We start from the raw sequence: 9695 nt of genomic DNA on the forward strand, positions 1-9695 counted from the left end.
AATTTCCTGCACTTGCTCCACCTCCAACCTATTTCATTGTTTAGAATTGAACCTTACAGTTAATATCACTCTTTATTATATAATTGTGAATATCCCTGAGTTAAACTAGATGAGGAAATGATTAAAACTTGAGAAAATTGTTACGTGAGGAAAAGGTGCAAGTCTTTGTTGTAATACTCATTTCGGCCACAAGAGGCTGAAGGCTAGTTATGTAATGGATATTTATTAATTTAAATAAAGACGTGGCAGTAATGTAACATGACTTGCTAAAACCCAATACATGTACATGAGAAATAAACACCTGGAAGAAAACATGAATGCTTTCAGTCAAATTTAGAGCCCGGCGGAGTGATGTACATCAGCCTCCAGTGGCTGAAATGAGTATTACAACAGCAACCATTCTGACGAAAGAAATCACCTCTCAAACACTGCTTTTTTCACAAATAAAAAAAGTAACTTGTAATTCTGACACAACCTTTTTTCCCACCTGTTAAGTCTTAAACACAAGAAAATAATTTGGATCAGACTACGAAAATGGATCCGGGCTTCCGTAGAGACCTGTCATATCCGGGGTGATTATATGGTTGTGTGTGTGTGTGTGTGTTCTGGTTGTATAGAGACACTGAGTAGACTGGTTATCAGCCATGATGTCATCTAGCCGCATAGATACTCAAGGTCATAAACATTCAATGTTTAATTCGTTCAGTCACAACGGGCCACTGACTAATCCTGGTCTCATGTCACTTTTACATTAAAATATTTCCAATTAGTTACATGCAGTGAAGATTTTTAATTTGAAAAAAAATATATAAAAAGTGAGTTTGGTGCCTCTGTGTAAATTCTATCATGCCTTCATTCACCCACCAGGTCGCCTTGGGCAAGAAATGGGCTGTAAACCCCACTGACGGCTTTTTCTTCCAACTGTGGATGTATTCAGTCACATCCATCATACATGATAAATATAACATTTCAGAAGAAACTGTTTATAACAAGTTTTTAGAACGCAATATGACAACTTTAAATTTTGTCCAAAAACCAAAGATATTTTACACACAATGATATAAAACTGATAAAATAATCCTCACATTAGGTGGAAACAGGAAATGTTTTCCCCTAATATCTTGCTAGAGATGACTACTTCAGCTCATCATTTTAACATTAATAATTTATCTGGTGCTAAATTAATTTGTGATATTTCAATTTATTAAGTAATGTGCTCCATATAAATATAATTATAAAACTAGAGACATTTTTGGCTTTTTGAGTTTTCATTTTTTAAAATAATTTTCGCTTCTGTAAATTGAAAATACAGAAAAGCAGTGGAATGAAATCCAAAAAATTAAATTTCACACTTTTTGTACAGAACTAATAGGAGGAATGCTCAAGGACACTTCACACTTGTTAGAGAAGTCTGGATAAAATTTGTGGATTTTATCTCTTGTGTAATGTATTATTCTCGTTGGTTTGTACTGTATGGCAGAATTATTATTTTTTTTGCAAAATAATATCTGGATCTTTCCAGCGTTTTCTGCAGTACAGACTGCAGTAAACGTCCACGCATGAACCGCATGCCCGTAGCCTACTGCCTGCGTCCTGTTGAGCCTGTTCAAAGCGGTAAAGAAGCCTATATAAATAATAGTAACAGAAGAGAATGAGCTACGGTGCTGTGCGGGGCCAAAGCTGCAGGTTCCTGTATCTTGATGTTGGCTGCATGTGGATGAGGAGGAGGGGGAGGAGGGGGAGATAGGATGTGACACCGCCTTGCGTTGATGACGCTTGCCATCGGGAGACATTTGGACAGCCTGTGTAACCCATATACCGAGCAACAAATGGTGTGTGTGCGCTGGAGACCTAATGCAGGAGTTAGGAGGATGTTTCCGCCGACTGAGTGGCATTAATGATCCTCCGCAGAGCCTGCTGCAGGGGCACAAACCGCGCGGTATCATCTGTTGATCGGATTGGAGACAATTAAAGCGCATTATGATGAGCCGCAGCGGTCCGACTTACAGGTAGGTACCGAGAGTCTAGAGGGGGGGGGGGGTCATTGCGAGCATCGTTAGAGATGTGAGGGTGCATATAAAGGGCAGGGGGCTCTCGGTGTTTATCCGCTGCAGGTATGGAGCTATTGGTATGCAGATGGAGACTTCAGAGGTTGCCATGAGACCCGCCGCTGCATCCGTGCGTTGTTTCCCCCATAATTGCAGGCTACAGGCCTGCACCCATCAATGGCGGGGTGATGTGTTATTCAGCCGTCAGCGTGTCGCTTTTCTGCTGCTTCAATTTACAGAGAGAGAAAAACACACACATCACATCAGCACTGCAGCTCTCTCCATTCAGTCTGCCTGGCTGCACTCGTATCCACTTGTTGGTCCTACAAGTCACATCACTGGCTGTGTGGATGTCACACGAGCATCCTGTCAGACATGTTCACGTCATTGGTCATGTCAAAAAGGCACACAGCCAGTCTGCTCCTGCAGAGGAGTGGACCAAATAATAATAATAATAATAATAATAATAATAAAGGACTTTAAGCAGCTTGATTACAATTGCAAACTGCTACAGCTTCACATGCTGTTGATGCTGTTGATGGATGCCAATTATAACAGCATTTGTCAGCTGGCAATCAGCGTGTTAAGGTGGGAGTTTTTTAAAAGCAACATCACAAAATTAACTGCTCCAGAGAGGCCAAATCATGTGCAGGTGCAAAAGAAAAAAAAGGCAAATATCAAAGAGAGCAGTCTCAAACATTCAACTAATGATTATTTTAATTTTCTGTCAATTGTTCTTCTATAAATCATTTAGTCTGTAAGGGCTAGGAAATAGTGAAAATATACATTTTGGCTGGGACAGTCAAAACCACAAATATTTTCAAATTTAAATAAGACAAGATACATTTATTGATCTCTCACTGGGGAACGACACTTGTTAGCTCAAGAGTCAAAAAGCAAAGGAAAAAAGGGACTAAGTGATTTATATAAATGAAACAACAAAAACAAAGTTAGGAGGGGGAAAAAATCTAAATTTATTATACACGTGTTCTGTGACAAGGTGTTATTTCTTTGTTTCCAACAGACACAGACTTAAGAGAGACTAAAGAGTAGGGAAAAGAACTATGCAGCATGTAGATGGTGGTAAAAGCTGGCATATGACCCTAAAACAATCCACACTTCTAACAGTTCAAAGAAAAAAGCTTATTTCCATAAAGTGTCTTATTTTGTCAACATGATTTAAGACGTCCATGGTGCAGAAATCTGTGTGTGCAGAGCTCTACACAGTGAACATGCAGTGTGTTTATCAGTGTTGAGCATGAGTGACGTCTGAGACGCTCACCGGTGTGTTTTGAAGCTGAAGCTCACATCTGAAAGTGTTGAACATCGCCCGGGCTTCATATCACTGCCTCCCAGCTCCCTATCTGTCTGTGTTGCCTCTGACACACATTTACTGTCATTTTTTACTTTAACGTTTAAGCCTTTTACCACAGACAGGAGCCGCTTCTCCTTTAGCTGCTTTAGGAGCCAATCTGCTTAAGGATATCTGTCAAGTCATGCACGTGCTCAGAGCTGTGTGCTGGCAACATGTTGAAATACTCACCTGCTCTATCTATCTATCTATCTATCTATCTATCTATCTATCTATCTATCTATCTATCTATCTATATATCTATCTATCTATCATCTATCCATCTATCCATCTATCCATCCATCCAGCCAGCCAGCCAGCCAACAAACTGACCAGACTGACCTATGCACATACAGTATATGCAATAACATAGACACAAATTTAAAAAATAAAATTAAAAAATTAAAAAGATTTAAAAGCTATATTAAGAGTAATAGTGAAATTAAAACTAGAGTAAAAACATAAAACAACAAAAAATAATGACAGTAAAAAACAATAAAGTAAATTTAAAGGCTATAATAATAATAAACGCTAGACAAAAAACTCTATAAAATGAACCGATTTTTTTTAAATTAACAATCAGAAACCAATGCACGTATACACATAAAAGGGATGAAAATGTAATACAATACATTTAAAAGCTATAATTATAGTAAAAGTAAAACAGAATGAAATAAAACTAAATAAAAAATACAAAACAAGGATAAAATGTTGACAATAGAAAAGTAGATTTAAAGGCTATGATAATAATAATAATAATAATAATAATAATAATAATAATAATAATAGAGGCTAGACTAAAAACTAGGTAAACAAACAAAAACTATTAAACTAATTATTAGAGATCAATGAACATATAGACGGTGCTGTGGACATACAGACAGATGGACAGATACATACACTCAAACGCAGCCAAACGCAAGAGGGGTAAAATATATGTAATTACATTAAAATAATAGATAGAGGAAAATTAGTGAATAAAATAATAAATTATTATTCATAATCATGTTAAAAAACATTTTCAATCAAATGCTAATCTGAAATACATTTAAAAATATGTGTTTAAATTAATTCTTGTGTATTTTTTAAATTCTTTTTGGGATGTGGGGTTAGCTGGGTAGCAATACCACTTTTAATAGGGATCAGCAGCTTTGTGCGCCCGCCTGGCTGGAGCTGCTTACCGAAGCTGGTCTAATGCCATATGTTTGCATGGAGACTGTCACTACTGCCCTCAGCTGCCTCGACCCTGACCATTCTAACCGGTTTCACCGGCTTACTGTGGCTTTAGCATCTGTGCAGTAAATGTAGGGCATAGCTGTTTGCTTGTCTGCCCGATGGTTTAAACCAGTAAACCCAAGCTTTGACCGTTAGTTGTGTTGGTTTGCTGCTCTGTGACACCATCTCTGCACGTCCACCATGAGGCTGAGGTCCAGGGGTAGAGAACGAAGGGAGAGACGAAGAGAGGAAGAGGTAGGAAAGGCGTTTTTCAAGCAGTGTAGGTCTCAGTTTAGGATGAAGTATTTATTTTGGCATGGAAGCCACAGCTGTGTGTGTCAGTATGTTTGTCCTGTGATTCATATTTGAATTTGAGCTTTTCATTGAGATGCTATTAGGATGTTTCTCACAGCGTAAATATTGACACAGTAAACATTTACTGTTTTGTGAAATAGCTGCTGGATGTGTTGCACAACTTTGGACAAAACAGCAAATAATTTGCTGCTTCCATGCATTGGCATTTTGCTAAAACATATTGTGTCTTACAGGTGAAATTTGAGGAGAGTGAAATGATTCCAAAGTCAGGAAAATCTCCAGCAGACTCGAGGAAAAGCGTCGGCATCCATGAGTTTGCAGCACTTGCCAGATCCTCCTTAAATGGTAATTACCTTCTTTTTGTGTGTGTGTGTGTGTGTGTTTTAAAACTATGGAGTTTCCGACGCTGACCTCCACCTCTCTGTGTCCAGGCATCTCTCAGGCAGTGAGGGACCATGTGACGAAGCCGACCTCTCTGGCTCAGGGCCGGGTCGCCCACCTCATTGAGTGGAAAGGTTGGCCTAAACCTGCGAACCCACCACCAGCCGCCCACTTCAGCTCCTACTGCCATCTGACTGAAGGAGAGAAGGAGGCCCGGTTTGCTGCAGGTATTAATTTCTCTGACCTTTAGCCAAGGGTGTGTTTTGCATCCCCGTATAACTAGCTGGTGTATGATTGCGTGGGCACGTGCATCCTCTTACTTAGCCCAGTTTAGCTCCGGCATCATCTCCTTCTGTCATGCACCTAATCCCCTAAAACTCCTGTATGTCAGCAGTCCGCTCCGCCCACCGCGCTCTCTTGGGTGATGGTTTGTCTTGGCAGCAGATGGTGGCCTATTAGAGACTCTCCCAGAACACTTCACTGCCCACCAATGGTACAACAGCTCCTGTTGTTTTGCTGTGACTCATCCTCTCTGGCGCCGGTAACGCCGGCGTGGTTTGATCAAGAGAGAGAATGAGAGAGGGAGGGAAGTAGTCACATAGTGACTGTGCATCACAAAGTCTTTTCTGCATGCTTTGATCACTGCTCCAAAATAAGGACACTGTTTTGCTGCTTTGCAGATTTCAAAAGAGTTTGAGACAAGAGACGGAACATAAATGAATTTATCTTTTCGCAAGATACTTTTCAAGCAAAAATACTCACATTTGCTGATAGTATTTTTGTCCTTATCAAACCTAACATTTTTGCATTTCGGACTGGCTTTGGGACATAGTGTTGGGTGGTCTTCACAATTTTTCCCATTATTTAAAGTTACAATCGCAAAAGATCTGCATGATGCGTTTTTTGTACGGATGGACCTAAATGGTACAGAGTTACAGAGTAAAATGTTATGGGCAGAGCGCTTTGGATTCATCTCACATGCACATGAGTAGGTACATTGGAGGTCCAGTTTATATAGGCAAGCTCAAGTACTTACATGTGTCAGTTTCTCACATCAGGTTGTGATGACAAGAATATGCCGGACATTTAAGCTTGAGACAGAGAGTCTGCCAGAAGAAAAAGGCAATAAGTATTCGTGGTGAATGACACAGGCAAAAAAACACATCCTAGCACGTTCTCTTTGGCTGCACCTATGGCAAAAGGCTGTGATTGCAGGTTTGTTTTTTGGCTCTCACTTCAACTTGTTTTTATTGTAAGTTTCATCATCTGTAGGCAAAGTACAAATAAAAGATGTTAAGAAAATCACCCTTTGGTTTAAGTGATCAGAGACACACACAACTATTCTATCGTGTGTATGGGTTATTAATTTATTGGACATGTGTTCCTGCCAGGAGTGGCTGAGCAGTTTGCCATCGCTGAGGCTAAGCTGCGTGCCTGGGCGTCTATAGATGATGATGATGAGGAAGACTGTGAAGACTATGAGGACGCCCACACCAATGGACATACTCAAAACTTCTCCAGCCAGAGCGCAGGTATCCAGCTATTATTTTGTTCATTTCATCTCTCATCGTCTTCATTGCTGCATCATCACTGACAAACACCTCATCTGCCCATCCTCTCCCCCAACCACCCATCCGTCTTTCCAGGTGTTCTGACTTTTTGCTCCTCCCTCAGACGCCACCACGTCCAATCCGATCAGCGGAGCGCCGTGCCAGCCTGAGGTGGATGCTGGTGAGGCGCCGGCCTCCGACAGCCTCCTGTGCTCCAGCATTAGCAGCAGCAGCAGCAGCAGCAGCAGTGGCAGCCTGCTCTGTGGGAGGCCTGCGTCTCACAGTGACCCACATTCATCCAAGACCAATTCACCTACTTTACCCAGCAATTGCATGACTCCCTTCCTGGAGGAGGAAGAGGAGGAGAGGCTGGATACTCTTGAGGAGCAGCACGGTGTGGTCTGCGTCCACCAAAAGCCTGAGTGGAGGCCTCGGGCCAGGAGCAGCAGGTTCGACTCCTGCTACTCCACTTCGCACTCTGAGTCTCCTGGGGAGGAGGATGAGGAGGATGAAGAGGAGGAAGGCAGCGTGTTTCACGAGTTTCGAGCGTGGCATTCCAGTGGGAGAAGCTTCTTCTCCGATCGGGCTTCCTCTGGAGTGGCGTCCTTCGATGAAGAGGAGGAGAGGGATGAGGTAGAGGAGAAGAAAGAGTATTTGATGTGATGTGTTGTCCATCTTTATGTATCTTTGAGTCCGTGTTGATTCTGGATATCACATAATATATTCTGCTTTCACTGTTAAAGGGCTAGTTCGGATTTTGTGAATCAGGGTTATATGATCCATAGTCAGTGTGTCGATGGTGATCGGCATGCCTTCAGTTTGAAGAAGCAGGCAGGAGTACCAGCAAAAAAAAAAGAAGTGGTTCTGCGTTTTTTTCTTTTTTAAAGCCACCAGACTCCATTGACAAAAACAGTAATTTTATATCACAGAGCTGTCGAGTTGCAGTTCTACTACTTTGACGTTTTACACAATTAGTCTTGCTAAGTAAAATGACTGTTTTTGTAAATGGAGTCTGGTGGCTTTGAAAAGAGCATAGAACGGCTTCAGTTCCCCTCACCCAAACTTAAAGGAGGCTGTGTGACAGCTAAAGTGGTGAAATCTTATGTCTTATATCGGTACTCCTGCCTGCTTCTCCAAACTAAAGGTGTGCCGACCTCCACCTACTGTTGGTAGCACCATAGATAAGTACGTCATACAACCCCACTTCCAAACATCCAAACTATACCTTTAAACTCCCTCCACCTCCTCTGCCTCTTCCTCGGATCATCTCTTCTCTACTCGCTGCCTTCTTCTGTCTCTCATCCTCCAGGCCTTTCATGTACTGATCTCGCTCCACCGTTGATCGATGCTGTATATATATATATATATATATATATATATACATACATATATATACAGCATCGGAGAGTTCAACCAGAATGTAAAGCTGTTGTTCCAACTGAGTTTTGTACATTTATTGTGAAGAGTAATGTGTATCATTGATTTTCTATGGATATTTTGTAGTGTTGTTTTTTCTGGGTTATGCAGTGTCATGTGGGTTGGGCTATGTTTGATACTGAATGTCTGAATGTCCTGCAAAGTATATATAAATATGAATTTTTAAAAAAGATTTTGTCTTATATTTATTCCAGAAAACACAAACTTACAGAAGCTATGAGAGGCGAGTGAGAAAAATCATTCTAGTTATCCACTCAACTGTACAAAGATAAATCCAGAGCTTTCCAGATACGGGAGCTTGAACATTCAGAGCCAGAGTGTGTGCAGTAGCGATCAGCTGGTGGAGCCGTGGTATCGAGGTCATCGGCTTGACCAGTCAATCACAGCTGTCAATCGTGATGTCACACCCCAGTTTTATAGCGTCAAATAACTAATTAAAAGCAAACCTGTTAGAAAAAAGAAACACCAGTGTGAAGAACTGCATAAAATGATAGAAACCATCTTTGGAATTTTTTTAATTGATCTGTACTTTGAGTACTGAAGTTTTAAGTCTTAGCTGTTGTAATACTCATTTTGGTCACTAGAGGCTGAAGTGCAGCAGTAGTCCACACTATAATAACAACTAGTTACCTGATCAAAAAAGGGCGCCTAATTAGTCCAGTAAGAATTAAGAAGAAAGAATTCTAATCCATCATAATTAATCTTGCAGTTTACATTCATGTACCATCAACAGCTTTACTGATGTCTCTTTTTTATTGTCTGTCTATGGGGAAAATCATTTTTTGTGCTGCTGGGGGATATTTTGCTGCAATGGAGTTTTTTCATCCAGATGTGAAAATCCCATTCATAAAAAGAATCAGGCTTTTTATTATGAGCTGTAACGTCTTAACCATCTTGAGGTAGACTTACTACAAGCTATGAGATTTTGAAGCGATGGTAAACGCTCCTGCAGAATCCACAAGTCTGCATGAAATCAACCTTGTTTTAACAAAAGCAAAATCAATCAATCAAAATCAAAATTACTTTATTTATCCCCAAGGGGAAATTCAGTTAGTCTGGTAGAATCTCTGGAAGAATTAGACAGTCTGATGGCTGTAGGAGCAAAGGATCTTTTGAATCTCTCCGTCCTGCAACAGAGAGAGAGGAGCCGTCCACTGCTGTTTTTTTGGTCCATAAAGGTTTTGTGTAGCGGATGATCCGGGTATTTCAGGATGGCCTCAAACATCTTGACAGTGTATCTCTTCACCACCTCCTCCAGTGTGTCCAACCTGCAGCATAAAACAACACACTACCACCACAGACTGATAAAACATCTGCAGCATCTTCCTACAGATGTCAAGAAATCTTAGCTTCCTTAAGAAAAAGAGGCATGTTTTATTAGTGATGTCATGGAAAAGT

The 9695-nt window shown here is 40.8% G+C and overlaps 1 protein-coding gene across 1 annotated transcript; it reads left to right on the plus strand.

Moving 5' to 3' along the window:
- Positions 1–1632: 1632 nt before the first annotated feature.
- fam131aa (family with sequence similarity 131 member Aa) lies at positions 1633–7771 on the plus strand. Its single transcript, XM_059344816.1, has 5 exons — positions 1633–2009; positions 5163–5274; positions 5361–5537; positions 6702–6842; positions 6985–7771. Exons 2-5 carry the CDS (start codon positions 5184–5186, stop codon positions 7521–7523), a joined length of 948 nt encoding a protein of 315 aa, XP_059200799.1. The 5' UTR covers positions 1633–2009; positions 5163–5183; the 3' UTR covers positions 7524–7771.
- The last annotated feature ends 1924 nt before the right edge of the window (positions 7772–9695 follow it).

Source organism: Centropristis striata, chromosome 11, assembly GCF_030273125.1.
Source record: "Centropristis striata isolate RG_2023a ecotype Rhode Island chromosome 11, C.striata_1.0, whole genome shotgun sequence".
NCBI classification, from domain to species: domain Eukaryota; kingdom Metazoa; phylum Chordata; class Actinopteri; order Perciformes; family Serranidae; genus Centropristis; species Centropristis striata.